Source organism: Eublepharis macularius, chromosome 18 (assembly GCF_028583425.1).
Source record: "Eublepharis macularius isolate TG4126 chromosome 18, MPM_Emac_v1.0, whole genome shotgun sequence".
Lineage (NCBI taxonomy): Eukaryota > Metazoa > Chordata > Lepidosauria > Squamata > Eublepharidae > Eublepharis > Eublepharis macularius.
Genome location: NC_072807.1, coordinates 23,634,593 through 23,652,456, shown reverse-complemented (window position 1 = coordinate 23,652,456; position 17,864 = coordinate 23,634,593). Strand labels below are relative to the sequence as shown.

At 48.9% G+C, this 17,864-nt stretch overlaps 1 protein-coding gene across 3 annotated transcripts; it reads left to right on the top strand.

The window, feature by feature from the left end:
* The first annotated feature begins 448 nt into the window (after positions 1 to 448).
* On the top strand, positions 449 to 16,863 carry DET1 (DET1 partner of COP1 E3 ubiquitin ligase). 3 transcript variants are annotated; one of them, XM_055002186.1, is made up of 5 exons: positions 449 to 493; positions 2,898 to 4,048; positions 8,238 to 8,428; positions 9,328 to 9,519; positions 15,956 to 16,863. In XM_055002186.1, exons 2-5 carry the CDS (start codon positions 2,966 to 2,968, stop codon positions 16,143 to 16,145), a joined length of 1,656 nt encoding a protein of 551 aa, XP_054858161.1. In that variant the 5' UTR covers positions 449 to 493; positions 2,898 to 2,965; the 3' UTR covers positions 16,146 to 16,863. The 3 variants fall into 3 exon arrangements, with proteins under 3 accessions (XP_054858161.1, XP_054858163.1, XP_054858162.1); XM_055002188.1 differs by lacking the exon at positions 15,956 to 16,863 and adding an exon at positions 14,371 to 14,558; XM_055002187.1 differs by lacking the exon at positions 449 to 493 and adding an exon at positions 942 to 1,022.
* Positions 16,864 to 17,864: the final 1,001 nt, after the last annotated feature.

Below are 17,864 nucleotides of genomic sequence, written 5' to 3'. Positions count from 1 at the left end.
GCAGCCTCTCTGAAGACAGCCTGAGCCACACGGGGAGAGATGCTTCTGGTGGGGCATCCTGCCCGGCAGCAGTTGCTAAGGCACCCTTGGGGAGGGGAGGAAAGCAACCCTTTCGGGTTGCCACGCGCAGCCCTTCCAAGGAGACGGTTGCCATGGCGCCATCTTAAGCCAGGATGCGGTTGCCGTGGCAACCACGCGCAAGGCAGGCGAGCTATAGACGGGGCGAGTTCTACCTCTTTCCAGCGGCTCCTCCTCCGGCCACTAGGGGCCGCTGCCGAGAGAAGTAGAGAGAGAGGCTGCCGGGGGAGGGTGTGTGTGAACCACAGAGCGGTGGACGCTCTATCCTTCCCCCGTGATTCTCTGTGATGAACCAGAGCACTTCCGGCTTGAGGCGCCTACGCTCCGGCCGCCGGCGTCCTCGGTAGGCTGTTGGGACTCGTTGGTCGCGCTGGACGTCCCTTGGCGGAAAGATGGCGGCGGTTGGGGCCGCTGAGTGAGTCGGGGAGGGAAGGCAGAGACGAGGCGGGCGTCTCATTTGCCCGTCGGGGGTTGGAATTGGGGGGCGCTTTGCCCGTGGACAGCCCGCTCCTCTCCCTGCGCTCTCGGATCCGCCCGGCCCTGAAGGCGCTCCAGAGCCAGATTCTAAGGAACTGCCACAGACCCCCGCTGTTAAGTTCTTGGGTTGCCAACCTTCAGCTGGGGCCTGGAGATCTCTCGGTATAACAACTGCGTTCCAGGCGACAGAGATCATTTCCCCTGGAGAAAATGGTGCACTCAATAGCATTATACCCCACAGAGGCTCCTCCCTAGGTTCCACCCCCAAATCTCCAGGAATGTCCCAACCCAAAGCTGGCAACCCTACTTTAACGCAGCCAGTGTAAAGTTAGAGGCATAACCCCCCCCCCCCCAAAAGCTCCAACGAAATTTATGGTGAGACGGAGGAGGCTGCCTGCTGCATATCTGTGTGTTGCATTGTTCTCAGATGGCTTTCTTGCACTCAATATATGCCTGTGGAGGGACAGGTAGGCTGTTTTCTCACCTCTGCTGTAGACAGGGCAATAGAGTAGTCCCAGTGCAGAAATGCACAGCGTAGAAATGCACAGAATATCCTGCCCCACCCCAAAGAGGTTGCTTTCTGCACAGTTTCTGTTACTTGGGGGCTTTTTTTTTGCATTCAGCTTTTATGAAGGGAGCAGTTGTTCTGCCCTGTCTCTTAAAATGGTGTTCTCTGTGCAATTGAGCAGTTCGTGTATAGACCTGCGTAGAATTACCTGCCCATGGAAGAGAATGTCTGCTAACTGATTCACTATGCTAGGATTGCTCTCTTCCTGTCAGCTTCCACTGAGTATGAGTTATTCTGTGTTAAATGTTTACCTGAGGTTGCTGGGTTGGTCAGTTGCTCCCAATGTAGATAAATTTCAGGTCGGTACCCCTGTCGGTCTGCAGTAGAAGAGGAAGGTTTGAGTCCAATAGCACCTTAAAGACTAACAAAATTTCCATGTTATAAACTTTTGAGAGTCAAAGGTCCCTTTGTCAGATACAACTAGGAATGGAGCTCCCTGAGCCCTTATATCGAAGTTAGAAGGTGGAAGGGATGTTGCAAAGAAAGGGAGTCAAGATGCGGAGGTACAATGGAAAATGGTAATCAGCTTGAGAGAGCAGGGAAGGAAATGCAGAAAAATAGCATCTGTAGTGAGATAAGAATCCTATGTCCCTATTCAGCCCTGGGAGGTCCATTGTTTTGAATTTGTGAATGATCTTGAGTTCTGCTATGTAGATATGGGCAGAGCTACCTACCCAGAGAAGAAGGGGCTTGCAGTAACAGACTTCCTGCTCTGAGCTTGCCTCTGGAAACCATGACTTACGCAGCAACAAAAGGAGTGGGTTACATTGTAGATAATTATCTTCTCATTACACTTGTGAGATCTTTCCAACTGTATCTTCAGTTTTAATTCAGAAAAACAATCGTCCATTTTAGTAATTTAGGAAACATTACGGTAAAGTGGTTGGACTTGGTCAAGGGAAATTTGGGTTTAATTATGCACATGGATGTGAAGTTCAGTAAATGGTGTCAGGTAGGTCTGTCAGTAGTGCTCAACCTTACACTGCTTGCAAGTTTGTAACGGAGTTAAAGGAGTACATCTTGCTGGGTGTGGATTAGTCAGGATGTTCTTGAAGGATGGGGATTTTTGCTATGGCAGATGCTTTGCACATCTGTTACATACTTCAGTCACAGATTAATTAGTTCTTTGCACCCTTCACAATGGTTTGATGTTCAGTATTGTCCCCAGACTTGGCACTTTCATGTCTGGCAGCATGTTAAAGTCTGCTTCTTAACACATTAGGGTGTAAATTACACCTTGCTTTCATAACATCCGTTGCACTACTGCAGGCATTCCCTTTCGTAATACTCTCATACCATTAGGGGAAAGTTTATGCTAATTCACTATTTTCTGATCTCGCTACATTTTTTGAAATTGTGCATATTAATTGAACGGTGTGTCTTTTTCAAAAAGAGCACTGTGTTATCAAATTTCTTGTATGCATAACGTTAGCTTACACCTCATTAGACAAAGCTTTTTTGGGGTAATGTGTTTTAAATAAATGAATGAGAGCCACTACAAACCCAAGGAATGTAGCGGGTATTAATTCATTAAACGCTGCGCAGCACTATGACCACAGGGTGCATTAAAGGTTTGCGCGCGACCAGTGGTTGATAAATGCTTAATGCAGAACACAGTGCCACGGAGTCTGTGTGGTGTACTGGTTAGAGTGTTTTACTAGGACTTCTGAAATAGGTATATATACACGAGTGTAGGGTTTGGCCCTTCTTCCTCTCGACTAGTTCTTCCTGCAGCTGCATTCTCACGGCAGCCACTTTTTCCTTTCTTTGACAGCATGATCTGCCTCATAACTATCTCAGATTTCGTCCATCCTGGGGTTTTTTCCACTTGAAGAAGGTAGAATGGATGATGAAACCCCCACTATCAAGCCCCGTCGGATCCAGAACCAGAATGTTATCTACCGCCTGGAAAGGCGAAGGATCACGTCTGGCAAAACGGGGACCCACTGGCACCAGGTCCGTGTGTTCCACCAAAACGTCTTCCCTAACTTCACTGTGGTCAACGTTGAAAAGCCTCCCTGCTTCTTACGCAAGTTCTCCCCCGATGGAAGGTATTTCATTGCTTTCTCCTCGGATCAGACTTCTTTGGAAATCTATGAATACCAAGGATGCCAGGCCGCCGAAGACCTCCTGCAGGGGTACGATGGGGAGATCTTGGCGAACGGCAATGACCAGCGGTCCATCAACATCCGTAGGCGGCTCTTCGAGCGGTTCTTTGTCCTCCTCCACATTACCAACGTGGCCTCCAACGGCGAGCACTTGAACCGCGAGTGCAGCTTGTTCACGGACGACTGTCGCTACGTCATCGTCGGCTCTGCGGCCTACCTTCCCGAGGAGCCCCACCCTCCCTTTTTTGAAGTTTACCGCAACAGCGAATCGGTGACCCCTAATCCCAGGTCCCCTTTAGAAGATTACTCTTTGCACATCATTGACCTTCACACAGGCAGGCTGTGTGACACCAGGACATTCAAATGTGACAAGGTCATCTTGTCCCACAACCAAGGTCTCTACTTGTATAAGAATATCCTGGCCATTCTGTCTGTACAGCAGCAAACCATCCATGTTTTTCAGGTAACACCTGAGGGCACCTTCATTGACGTACGGACTATCGGTCGCTTCTGCTATGAGGATGACCTCCTCACGCTGTCAGCGGTTTATCCGGAAGTCCAGCGGGATTCTCAGACAGGCATGGCGAACCCGTACAAAGAGCCGTTCATCAATTCTCTGAAACATAGGTTGATGGCCTACTTGTGGCGAAGGGCGGAGCAGGACGGAAGCACAATAGCCAAAAGGAGGTTCTTTCAGTATTACGACCAGCTGAGGCAGCTGCGGATGTGGAAGATGCAGCTTTTAGATGAGAACCACCTCTTCATCAAATATACCAGCGAGGACGTGGTCACGTTACGGGTGACAGACCCTTCACAGGTATGGGTCTGGCCTTGGCGGGGACTGGCTGGGTGGGAAGTCTGTCCGCATGCATATGATTTCATGAGGCCCTGCTTGTAGTCCATGTGCTGCCCTGGCTTTTATTATGTAAAGAGAACATAATCGTATTTATTTATAAAAAAAATTATAGCCCACACTTCCCTCAGGGGCTCAGGATAGTTAACGCATGCCACATAAGAACCCTGCTGGATCAGACCGAGGGTCAATTCTGGTCCAGTACCCTGCATCTCAGTGACCAGACAGATGGTTCCAGTAAGCCCACAATCTTGGAATGCAAGCAATAACTTCCCTGTGTGTCCTTCAGCAGCTGCTCTTCAGAGGTACACTTCCCCTTAACATGGGCGTTCCATTTAGTTTATCACAGCTACTAACTCTTGGTAGACATATTTGTGACATTCAGTGATGATCCCCATGCCTTCCGACGTGGAATTGTGATTAATTAGATGAATTAGCGATTCTGCATACGCTCCAATCTATTTCATAGGGCAGTCCTGAATTCTGGCACTGCGAGAAAAGGATGAAAACCTTCACACCACTTATGATTTTAGAACCTTGTATGATGTCTCGCTTCTTTCTTTTCAGTTATATGTCCCGAACACTTTAGCCTATCTCTCTGAGTGTTTCCATGTTTTATTAGGGTCTCTGTTTCACGTAGCTTAATATGAGAATCCTTATTGCCTGTTTTTTCTCCCTTGTATTATGTTAATGGTAGTCCAGTAATTGAAGGGATTTGGTGGTGGTGGTGATTGGGATTAAGCCTCTGGCAGGGAGTGTCTGAATCACTGCTGTAGGTGGGTTGGGGCAGATACAGAGTCTCTGGCTGTCTTTGACTGATCCATTGTGATCCAGGATGGGGGAAGGATGGACAGAAGGGATTATTGGATTGTGGAAGAAGCAGCAGGCTGAGAAGGGAACACGCCAAGAGAAGAAAAGAGGGGTGTCTAGGAGAGGAAGGCTGAAAGACTACAGGAGGAGGAGCAGGAGGAGCCTGAGAGGGACGGCAAACAGGGTAGGGTAATGGCCTGTGGCTCATCAGAAAGTCCCTAGTTCAATTCCCAGCATCTCCAGCAAGTGGTAGGTGACATGAAAGACTTGAACCTGAGGCCTCGGAGTGCCACTGCACATCAGAATAGATGATACTGAGCTCAGCGGACTAACGGTGTAATCCTAAGCAGAGTCACTCCAGTCTATTGATTTCAGTGGGCTTTGACTGGAGTAACTCTGCTTAGGATTTCACTGTAAGGGTCTGACTCGGTAGAAGGCAGCGTTGTGTGTTCATACGCCATTGGGAGATGTGCACATGATCAGGAGTTGCAGAAAGTGAGGAATAGCAAAGAGATAGATTTCGGATAACAAGCGAGAGTATTGTCGAAGGCTTTCACGACCGGAGAACGATGGTTGTTGTGGGTTTTCCGGGCTGTATTGCTGTGGTCTTGGCATTGTAGTTCCTGACGTTTCACCAGCAGCTGTGGCTGGCATCTTCAGAGGTGTAGCACCAAAAGACAGAGATCTCTCAGTGTCACAATCTCACTGAGAGATCTCTGTCTTTTGGTGCTACACCTCTGAAGATGCCAGCCACAGCTGCTGGCGAAACATCAGGAACTACAATGCCAAGACCACGGCAATACAGCCCGGAAAACCCACAACAACCAACAAGCGAGAGCTTTGACTACAGGTCTTGAGTGTACGGTATCTACCCAGACCAGTAATCAATCAGTGTCTGGTTCCAGTGTCTCAATCTAGGTCTGGTTCCAGTCTTCCACTTCTCAGTATGTCTGACCCCCTCGTTTTTGTGTATCAAACTCGCTTTGAATTGGTCTGGATATTTAAGACCACAAAACCGTCGTTATCGCTATTCAAGGCCACAAATTCTCTCCCCTCTGCTCTTTTCTCAACTTCTGCAAGCCGCGCTGTTCGTCTTGCACGTAATCTTCCCTGTGTCCTTGGAGCCTCGCAGTGTTTTCCTCACTGTGCCACCTGCCACAGTTTTCTTTTTTAAAGATCTATTTAGTAATATGCCCCTGATCGCTCAATAGGCATCTCCTATAGAAATGTACTAACTCAAGCCTTAAAAGGCTGATTGTTGCTGTCCTGCGCGTCTTCTGACGGAGACTGTAATGGTCCCGAAAGCAGGGTCTAAAGCAGCAGATGTTCCTCAAAGGAGCTGCACGTTTCACTAGTCTGAAAGGGAGGAACTCAGTGTTGTGCTAGCGCCTGGCTGCACGTTAACGGCGGCTTGCAAGGGGAAGCTGACGATTTAGAGCCCCTGAGCCTCCCTCAGCTATCCCAAGAGGCCGGAAAGGCAGGAGAACTGATACCAGGCAGGAGAAAGAGTCCCTGCTGATTTCAAAAGAGTTAAAGAATAGCTTCTTTCCTGCAGAAAAGAGGCGTGTGTTTTCCCACTGCTGGCTTTGGCTGTTTTGATGGAGTTGTACTTTTTTACCTACCTACCTTCCTTCCTTCCTTCCTCTCTCTCTCTCTCTCCCTTCCTTCCTTTTTCTTCCTTCCTTCCTTCCTTCCTTCCTTCCTTCCTTCCTTCCTTCCTTCCTTCCTTCCTTCCTTCCTTCCTTCCTTCCTTCCTTCTTCTTTCTTTCTTTCTTTCTTTCTTTCTTTCTTTCTTTCTTTCTTTCTTTCTTTCTTTCTTTCTTTCTTTCTTTCTTTCTTTCTTTCTTTCTTTCTTTCTTTCTTTCTTTCTTTCTTTCTTTCTTTCTTTCTTTCTTTCTTTCTTTCTTTTTCTTTTTCTTCCTTCCTTCCTTCCTTCCTTCCTTTCTTTGGCTACCTTCCCTCAAAGGCTTATTTTGAGGATAAAATGGAGGCTGCTGTGGGTCCCTGTTGTGGAGGAAGGCAGGGTATAAATGAAGTAAAAAAAATAAATTGGGGTGCATAAAGGGTGGGTGGGTGGGTGGGAAGGAGAGAAAGCAGCAGGGAAAGGTGAGAATATAGGGATTGCCCGGATGAGGGAAAGAAGATATAGTGTGGGGAAGGAGATTTGGGGGAGAGGGGAATGTGAGGTGAGCCAGTGCAGTTCTTTACAGCTTCCCCACTAAGTAACTGGGCCCATCCTAGCAGCCAGCACCACGCAATGGAGCCATCGTTTTCCAAGGTAGAGGCTGCTAGGGGGAGGGAAGGAGGCAAAGCTGAAGACAAGAGGGTAGATAAAAGTAGTTTAGTTGGTGGGTGGAAAGGAGAGAGGCTGCGGTGGCTGCTAGGGGACGGAAAGAGGAAATAGCGGAGGAGGGTTAAATGAGATGCTTCCTGCAAGTCCTTGTGGGTCCCCTGCTTGTCGTCTTATAGTGTCACGCACGTAGATGCACTGCGTAAATAGTCATAATTGCAATCATATGGACTAGAAGCATTCTTTTTAAACTGAAAAGCTGGGATTCTCCAGATGTGACCCTCAAACACTAAGTCTCCAGTTGTGCAAAAATACCCTACATCCTGGCCATTTGTTTGTAGCGGAAAAGATTTCTTCACATGTACCCAGATGACTGATGGCAAAGCCAAGCCGCAGCTTTTGGAAATTCTTGGATAAGAACGTCAGTAATTCAAAAAAAAATAGTTAATGGCGCTCAGCCTTTCATTTCCTCAGCAGCGGGGGACCCTGAAGGGTACGCCGTTTGCAAGCAGCCACAGAGCACAATGCACTTTACAAGGCTCATCTCGGCATGTTGGAAATATTAAGGCAGGGAAAAGAAAACAGCCCCCCCCCATAAAACCAACCAACTCTCACCTCTCTGCATATATGGTGGGGGAAATAATTTGTTGCCTGCTACCACCTGGCTTAAAATCGTTTCCCAGCGGGAACTAAAATTAAAGCTGCCACTCTGGGGAAAAACATTTCATGTTTGGCAGGGGAAGAAAACAGGAGCACTGATGGGTCCAGTTTCAAATATAAACAACACCCTCCCTCCCCCCCAAAAAGAATTGAAGGAATTTCACATAGCTTTGTAAAATAATTTGACGGCAGTTAATGGGGTAGTTAATCTGGTGCCTGTAGAGATGGCTGAAAGCACAATGAAGCGGCTTGTGAAACACTGGCGACTTCCTCGGCCAGCCACAAAACCACCGTCTTTCTTCGTTGTTTTGATTTTGGGCGGTGGGAGTTGCCGAGTTGTGTCTTTCGCAGGCACTCAGCTGGATGACTAATTCTGCTTCCTTCCCCTCCCAGCCTTCATTCTTCGTTGTGTACAACATGGTGACTACCGAGGTGATCGCCGTGTTTGAGAACACATCGGACGAGCTGCTGGAACTCTTCGAGAACTTCTGTGACCTCTTCCGGAACGCCACCCTCCACAGCGAGGCAGTGCAGTTCCCTTGCTCCGCCTCCAGCAATAACTTTGCCAGGCAGATCCAACGCCGGTGAGCCCTGTGGACTGTGTGTACGGAAGCTTGGCTCATTGGCCAACTAGTGAATTTGGAGGGGCTCAACTTGCTCCCGTTCTAGTGTTCTATTTTAACTTGTTCTTTTGTTTTAGGCAGTGCTCCCCCCCCCCCGGTCAGTGCACAGGGTAGTTTAAAAAAAGTTTAAAATAAGTTGTCCTACCTTTCCCCAAAATGTGCTCAAAGATGGATTGTAGCCAGTTTAAAAGGCCTTGAAGAGATTGAGCCAGCTTCAAATCACCACTGAAGTTTGTCAGATGACCCTGAGCCTGCCAGTCTTAGCCTATCCTACCTCATGGAGTTGTTAAAAAGTTGAGGAGGGAGGCAGGAGAAAACCACTTACCCTATGGGGGTTGGTGGCTGCACTAAGGAGGGGAATTAGTCCAGATTGAAAGAGCTGGTTGGATCTATCCTCTGTGCATGTCTAATCCCCTTTGAAGGCCAGCCTGCAGATTGCACAAATTCATTACTCTTTGGGTGAAGAGAGCCTTCCTGCTATTGGAGGTAGCTCAACTGGAACTACTTCAGGTTGGATTGGTAATGGGAGGTAGTGGAATGGAACCGCCCTGCCTCCTCGCTTCGGCAGCCATCCAGTCTCTCGGAAATGTTCCTCTTTTAGGACAGTGAAAACCCTGGGACTGCACAAGGAGTGGATCATTAGGATGTGGTAGTAATGGGGGAAGCAGTGACCCCCCCCCATTAGTGGGAATTCTCATTGGGATCCAACCCCTTGGTTGAATGTGGGATCATTGCATGCAGACCCCCTTCACTCCTGTGTTCATGTAGCTTTTATTCATGCATAAGTATAGGAAGGGTAGTTGAGGGTTTTTTTTTTCTTATGAAGTGCCCCCCCAATACATGGTCTGTCTCTGTTTCAGATTTAAGGACACTATTGTGAATGCCAAGTACGGTGGGCACACCGAGGCTGTGCGGCGGCTGCTGGGTCAGCTCCCAATTAGCGCCCAGTCATACAGCGGCAGCCCTTACCTTGATCTCTCCCTCTTCAGCTATGACGACAAGTGGGTTTCAGTCATGGAGCGCCCCAAGACGTGTGGCGACCATCCAATCAGGTATGGACTGAGTCCCAAGAGCCTGTCCCTGTTAAGGGTGTGTGGACATGGGGGGGGCGCACCCTATGGGGGGTACGCTTTTGAACCTAAGCAAGATGGGTTATTGTAGGGGTGCCCACCATGGTGCTCAACGGTGCTATGGCACCTGCCAAAACCTTTCCTGGTGCCGGTCACGTAATTTTAGAAATGCCAGGTGGGGCTTTTGCCCGGTGAGGCTTCTGATTGGTCATTGGAGGTTTGATTAAAAACCCTGCTTTGGCGGCAGCATCTGTCACCACAGCAGAAGGATCTTCACTGTGTGACTGAAGAGAAGCTGCAGCAGCCATTTTGTGGCTGGCTCTGCCACCTGTGGCAGCTATTTTGTAGCTGCACACACCTCACAATGTCAGAATTTCAAAGGTGTCTGCAGGCTGAAATAGTTTTGGGACCCTGGAGTTGTTGGAATGTTTAGGACTGGCTGGTAGAACATCTTTTTCCATCTGACCTCCTTCTCAACTGCTATGGACATTGCAGTAGCTGAATAATAATCATCATAATAGCGACAACAGCATTCAATTTATATACTGCCCTTCAGGACAACTTAACGCCCACTCAGAGTGATTTACAAAGTGTTGTTACTATCCTCACCACTATCACCCTGTGAGGTGAGTGGGGCTGAGAGACCTCTGAGAGAGCTGTGACTGACCCAAGGTCACCCAGCTGGCTTCAAGCAGTGGAGTGAGGAATCAAACCTGGCTCTCCAGATTAGAGTTCTGCCGCTCTTAACCACTATACCAAACTGGCTCCTTCATCTGGCTCCTTCATCTGCAGAGGCAATGTGTGCCTGTTCTTTTCTGTCCCATCCTGTCTCCGAGGAACTCAGGCTGGCATACGTCATTCTGCATTCTTTTATTCTTTGTGGTAGGTTAGGCTGAGAGGGAGAGCCACGGGCCCAGAATCACTGAGCAAGTTCCTTGGTGAGTGGCAGATTTGAACGGGGGTCTCCCTGGGTTCCAGTCCAGCACCACACCCACTATACTGCACTGTCTCCCAATACCTGATGCTAGGAACAAAGGGAAGGGGAAGGCTGTGACCGTCATACCCCATCTGAAAGTTCCCCAGGGATACCTGATTGGCCGCTGGCAACAGAATGCTGGACAGCATGGACATTGGCCAGAAGTAGCCAAGCTGTGTGGGTTTTAATGCAGTGAAAATGACACTGCAGAACACAGATGCTGTTAATTATCTCCTTTTTCCTAGAGAGGAGAAATAAGTCGGAAGTCATTGACTTTATTACCATCGGGGTATTTTTCGGAAAAAATTTCTTTTGACCTTGCCAAACAGTTCTCCCTTATTGTGATCTCCACTGATCCTGGGGAGCATTTGGTCAGTTGTATTGTGCAGTTGTCCCTAAGCACCTGGTCTTGGGGCATCCTCGGGCTCCCCCCCTCCTCCCCGCTTGTTTTTCTCGCTGCTGTCCTTGAGGTTCTTGGAAGGCTCCAGCAGGCAGTCTTTGTCTGTAGGCGGCAACGTGCTTTTCAACAAAAGGCACCAACTCTGCAGCTGTTTTTAGCGGCCCTTTTGGGGAAGCCAAGCAAGTCCCCACCCACCCACCTTAGCAGCTGGGGCTTCAGGAGGCGAGAGGGCCCTGAGTGTTGCCGAGCGGTTGGGTTCACATGTCTCTGGCACAGGTTGACCCTCTGGAAAACCCTTCAAGTGGAAGCAGAGAACCACCAGTCTTTTGAGAGTCTTGCTTAAGCAAGACAGTTCAGCGGCTGGTGGTAAAAATACCACGTGCCTTGAGAAATTGACAAGTATTGCTAGCCGTGAATTGCACCCTTCTGCGGCGACTCCAGTCTCCCAAGCAGTTCCTTCTTTCTGTTCCTTTCCTGTGGACGCCAGAATAGTTACTGTCCAATATCGGCTTTTGCCATAGCAGCTTCTGGGTAGTGGAATGGCCTTCCTAAGAATGTTAAGTAGGCTTCTGCCCTTGTTGCCTTGAGGTGGTTGTGCCAAGACCAAACTGTTCAGAACGAGCAGCAGATAGTAACCACTGTAGTCCCCACCCACTCCTCCTCCTGTTCTACTATTTCAGTCTTTATTGTTTGTCTTTATTTTCATTCTACGGCTGTGTTTCATCTGTGAGAAGCTTTGGATCCCTTTTGGGAGAAAAGTGATAGATATTTTTAAATAAATCAAAGGCACACTTCTTCTTCTTCTTCTTCTTCTTCTTCTTCTTCTTCTTCTTCTTCTTCTTCTTCTTCTTCTTCTTCTTCTTCTTCATTAACAACAACAACATTTCTAGCTTGCCCTTCCCGCAAGTGGGCTCAGAGCGAGGTACAGCAGTTATAAAAATATAATACAAATATTAAAACAATTCATAAAACAACAGTTCATCATAAAATCAACAAACAGATAATAACTGTCTCAAGATGGCGTCAATTCCAGATTCCTGCTTGCTCATCCTAGCTGACTGTGGTTGCCATAACCAAACTTGGAGAGAAATTCTTAAGCATATCCTCCCAAGCACTATATAAAGCTATCTCCTACTGAGTCGGGCCACTGATCCAGCTAGCCTAGGACAGTTTCTTCCACCTGGAGATGCTGGGAATTTGTCCTAGGACCTTTTACATGGGGAACATGAGCCCCACCACTGAGCTATGGACCCGCCCTTCTGATTTTAAGATTGTCAGTTACTTACGTCATTTGGTTTGGGGGGGTTTCCCAAGCATTTGCATAGCGAACATTCAGTTATTCAAAGTGTTTCCTGTCCATTAGGAATGTAGTACCTTACAATAGTCTTGTAAGGAAGGCCAGTTCTACTTATCCTCTTATTGCTTACTGTCTGGAGTTAATCTAGGGACTGAAGAAGAATAATCAATTACCAAAGGTTAGTGAGTGAGTTCGTGGCAGAAGTTTGAAGCAGGGACTGAGTCCCTGTTCACTCACTAGCAATGACTTCCTAAGCAGTTTCAGGTGGGTAGTCATATTGTTCTACACTAGAAGAGCAAAATTTGAGTCCAGTAGCACCTTCAAGACCAACAAGATATTGCGGGTATAAGCTTTCAAGAGTCATCAGATATCTTGCATCTGACGAAGGGAGCCTGACTCATGAAAGCTTGTTGGTCTTGAAGATGCTACTGGACTCAAACCTTGCTATCCTAAACAGAATTAGTCTTCTAAATTCATTGAAATCTGCTTAACTCTGCTTAGGATTGCACTGTTAGTCACCACGCTGCACCATTCTAGACACTCTTGCCTGGATGCTGTCCTGTAGGGCTTAAATTTTTCCCAGCATTCCTTCTCAAAGGGAAGAAAACCAAACCTGAAGCATGTTAATCCTTTGGAAAGCTGACATTGTAGAATCGTTCCTTTGCACCTTAGCCAGTGGATCACTTGCTGGCTTATGATTGGGCAAAACAGACCCTGCCAACAAGGGTACTGGAACTGGGAGCAGAGGGCTGCTGGTGCCCTTGGGGCAATTACAGAGACAGAGAAATTTGAAGATTGCAGGTGATGGGTGAGGGGAGCATATGCCCCCTTCCATAACCAGCTTTTAGTGCAAAGTAGGAGAATTCGGGGTGTTTGTCCCCAGAACATGCTGCAGAAGGAAGGAGAAATTGAGTCAAATACAAAGTCTTGCAGAGGAGCAAACCTAGTCATTCTGCCCTCTGTACAGAAGCCGTGTCCACATTATTATCTTGACCTTCCCAGAAGGAACTCAGGATAGTGGGCGTGGTTCTCCCTCCATTTTTATCTTCCCAACAACCCTTTGAGGTAGATCACGGCAAGAGCCAGCATGCTGTAGGTTAGTAGTTAGAATGTCAGGCTAGAATCTCCATTCTGTTGGGGAAGCTCATTGGGTGTCCTTGGGCCAGTCACACAATTTCAGCCTGACCTGCCCACAGGGTTGTTGTGAGGATAAAATGGAGGAGAAGAGAATGATGTCAGGTCCTCATTGAGGAGGAAGGCGGAGTATAAATGTAGCAAATAAATAAAATAAAGAAGAGAGAGTGAGTGGCTCAAGTTCACCCAGTGAGAATTAGGACCGCGTCTCCTCAGCCTGAGTCCTATGCACTAACCGCTTTTCTGTCCTGGCTTTCGTTGCCAAGGTTCCTGGTGTGTTGAGCAGATCTGGAGCCATTGCTTCCTCCTGTTGAGGTCCCTGGCCCATACCCCCTTCTCTTTGCTGTCCCTTGTGGCAGACGGGCTATGATGACCTCCTGCTCGCCAGCCTTGCCTTCAGATGTGATTCCCCACCCCTCCGTCCCCCACAGCCCGTCGCAGTAGCCAGCTCCTCACAGCACAGCTTTGGGTCTTTCCATCCCTGCTCCCTAGGAGTTCTCTTGCTGTCAACTTCCACCCGAGGGACGTTTAGCATTTCCTCAGCCTAACTAATAACCGTTATTATCGCGGCTCTAATGCGTCGTGCTCCTGCTGCCTTTGGTCTCCCTGGCTCCCACGCAGCTTTTCTTCTCCTACGCCAGCCCGCAGCTGCTGGAATGGCCACCCCTTTACTTCTCAAGCCCCTGGGCGGAGCGGAATGACTCCAGGGATTCAAAGGCTCCCCAAGCATCCCCCTTGCAATGGATTTGGCAGCCGCCCCGCTGTAGCAAAGCATGGCACCTGGGGCCGAGGAGACAGGAGAGTGGCACATGTTTTCTGTCTCTGGCTCCTTCCACCTTTGTTAGGAGCTGAAAGCTCAAAGGAGGGGGGGAATGGAAAGTTTAAATGGGAAGCCTGTTTGGAAGCCTTTCAGAAACAGAAACAATTTACAGGTAAACTTTCCATTTTCATAACAATCGGTGCGGGGCGGGAAAGCAAAAGCCTCCGTATTACTGTTCTTATTGACACGCATCTTGCATTTTTCAGTGTCTAATTTATCCAGCGCGTGCGAGCCCATGGAAACGGCCCCTGATTGCAGAGCACTCTTCAAATAGATTTAAAAATACCAAACGGTGCCCGTCTTGGAGATTACAGGGCGCTCATCTTGAGTATGGCAAATTGCCCTGAATTGGAGTAAGAGGAGCAGACTGCAGACCGTGTTTTATTTCAACACGCACACACAGAAAACCTTCCCTCCTCTTTTCTTTCTCCCCCCACCCCCACCCCTGTGAAGGAGGGGGAAACCATTTGGAAAACCAGTGATCAAAAATGCTGCTCTTCCGCCCAGTCCTTGTCCTTTAATTGTCAGGCTGGCTGGGGGCTTTCAGGAGGGGAGGGGGGGTGAGGGAGAATAATGGCTGTATAGCAAGAAGGCAAAAAAATTCAAGCAGGCTGCATTAGCAAAAGCCCCGAGGGTGTCTGTTTATTTGAAAGAATGCTCTCTTTCCTGTTCCATCTGCTTCTGGGAGAAGCTAGACTAGGAGCTTGGAAGGGCAGCCCCTGCTGGGAACCAGCTTGTGTAGGACATTTGGAGCGGCAACCAGGAAGTTACGCAAGCATAGCCTGCAAAGGAGGGAATGTGGAAAGGGGTCAAGGGATGTTTTTTTCCAGTTGCATTTATTTATTTGAGACATTTCCACCCTGCCTGGCTGACCCCGAATAGCCTACTAATGTCAACAGTCCAGTGAAAGCAACTGCTAAAAAACGAGCCATCAGTTTGTCCAGCCAAATTCAGTGAACCACCACTCCGTGTGGCATATATTGAGAGGCAGCGTGGTGTCGTGGTCACAGCCTCAGACTAGGATCTGGGAGACTCCGGGTTCAATTCACCGCTCTGCCATGGAAGTTGGCTGGGGGACTTGGGCCTAGTCACACACTCTCAGCCTAACCCACCTCACTGTTGTTGTGGGGATAAAACGGAGGAGAGGAGAATTACGTTCGCCACCTTGGGTTCCCATTGGCGAGAAAGGTGGGGTATAAATGAGTGAATGGCAGGAGGAGGAAAAAAAAATGAACCCAAATTGAAGTAAACGAAAGAAGATTTAGCCTGGCACGGGGAACCAGCCATACTAGCCTTAGTGTGGGATGGATTGCAACAAATGGAGTGCTCCCACGGAGAAGAGCCTTGCTCACCTCTGAAGAGGGGGGGAAGACCCTTGCTCACCTCTGAAGGGGGGGGAAGACCCTTGCTCACCTCTGAAGGGGGGGACCCTTGCTCACCTCTGAAGGGGGGCACAGGACCAGGCCGGTTGCTAGGGGAACCAGTGATGGGGTCTTGGTTCCAGGCCTAATAAGGTCCTGGAAGGGCATCTTAACTATCCTTTTGAACTGTGTCTGGCAGCAAATGGGTCACCAACAAAGTTCTTTTAATTCTGGTCAGATGCCATCGCATTGGCTGAAGCTTTCGAGCTGCTCTCGAAGGCAAGCTGCACATGAAGCGCTTGGGGTAATGCAGTCCTGATGGCTCTCCATAGCCAGGCGATGACATGCTTGTCGCTACCTTTGCTAAACTGCAAGCGGCTGATTCCTCACGGCGTGAGCCTTGTCACCTGCGCCTCTCTGTCCCTTGCAGGTTTTACGCTCGAGATTCGGGCCTCCTGAAGTTTGAAATCCAAGCGGGACTCCTGGGCCGGCCTATCAATCACACCGTCCGGCGCCTGGTGGCATTCACCTTCCACCCTTTTGAGCCCTTTGCGATCTCTGTGCAGCGGACTAACGCCGAATACGTTGTGAACTTCCACATGAGGCACAGCTGCACGTAGCCCAGCTTCCAGCTAGGGCAGCCTGCCTGTTAGCTACATTCATTTTGTCACGGACACACCAAAGCAAGATGGTCATGTTGAGGAGAGAGGAAGGACATTGATCTTCCCTCCTCCCCTAGGAAGGAGGCTTTGGTTCCTGCTGGTCAGCTAAGCACCGGCGAATTCGGTCATACTTTTTGCTGTGCCTAAATCACAGCTTGTTCTTGCACTCCATGGACCAGCCCAATTACATTTTAAAGTTCTCCAGATGCATTAAATGGGGAGGGGTGGGGAGGTACGGCCTGCTGAGCAGAATGCAACAGAAGAAGCCTTTCTGTTTTCCAAGAAGCCCAGTCTCTTAATATGAAGAAGAGCTGCCCTGGTCCTGTCAAGAATATTTCGCCAAGTTGAGGCGAATTACCTTTCAAAAAGACAAATTGTCTGTTTCTGGACTGACATAATGATATTGCAGCCTGAATCTGTCTCACCCATACGAGGTGGACGATGGTGGGCTGTGCAGAACTCCGAGGGCTGCAAAGGTCTTTAGCCAGTGGCTGAAGACTCGAAGGCTGTGTGGCACAGTTGGGAACTGATGCCCTTGAGGACCTTCATGGGTAACCACTGTGTGGGCACGGCCCAGCCTTCTTATAACTCCCTTATTGGGCAAAATTCACATTCCCGTTTTTGGTATCATCATCCAGATTAAAGAGTTGGCAAATTTGAGTCACTGAAGCCTGTAAAAAATTCAAAGCTAAAGGGGGAGGGGGGAGTTTCCTGAGCCAATGGGGGGGGGATGCAAATACTGTCATGTGCTTTTGCAGTGGAACAAAGGGGGGAGAGTGGTGCGTAAGTGCAGACTCTGTTCCCCCCCTTTCTTGCTGTTACCCCAGCGGGGGCACTTCTTCCCACCTCTGTGCAGATGCAACACACGTTAAGCCTTCGGGAGTGTGGTGGATCATGTCGCTGTAAGTTGTGTGAATTCATCCCTCCGTCTTATTTGCCTCGGGCAGCAGCCCGCGTGCCAGTTAAACCACTGGCACCATTTCTGCTTTTGGAACACGTTGGCACGTGAGCTGCAGACTTGGCCTCTCTGTGCCTTAATTTTCCGTGAGGAAGAAAATGGCAAGGATGCTTTTGTGAGACCTTGAGAGCTGAAAGGAGGCCTGTAAACAGAACATTTAAGGTGGGGGGGGGGAGGCTTGGAACTGAGCCGAGCAGCAAGGTGCCCACAGCTGGGTGGAACCAGAGCAGTACAAGGAACAGGAGCAGTTCTCTGAGAGGCGACTCTCGGGTTCACCATTTAGAGAAGAAAAAACTATAGAGCGAATGGCGTCTCTTTCTCCTGCTGCTGCCTCCGCTGTTAGGAAGAGCGGGCAGGTTGTATTCTGTGCATGCTCATCATGCAATAGGGAAAATGCAAATTTAACGCTTAGGAGCATGAGACTTTTGATGGCGTGTGCCCGATTGGAAGTGGAGCAGGGCATATGCCCTTGGCCTTCTGTAGATCCACTCATCATACGGGGACTTAACGAAGGTACAGTGGGTGGGTAGAAGCGTGTCGGAGGCCAGTTAATGGGCCTGGCCTCCAGTTTGGACTTTGGAATGATACGAATCTGGGACATGCAGAACGGTGATTTATGCCTATTGATGGGCTGCATTTGACAAATCGTCCTGGTCACCCTTTGTAGACTCGAAACACTTTTAGGATAGTCCAAACACGTGGAGTGAGAGGAAACCCAA

Coding starts and splice junctions, on each gene's coding strand:
- DET1 (XM_055002186.1), top strand. CDS start 2,966: ATGGATGATGAAACCCCCACTATCAAGCCCCGTCGGATCCAGAACCAG. Junction 8,429..9,327: donor GCCAGGCAGATCCAACGCCG/GTGAGCCCTGTG, acceptor TCTCTGTTTCAG/ATTTAAGGACACTATTGTGA. Junction 9,520..15,955: donor TGTGGCGACCATCCAATCAG/GTATGGACTGAG, acceptor TGTCCCTTGCAG/GTTTTACGCTCGAGATTCGG.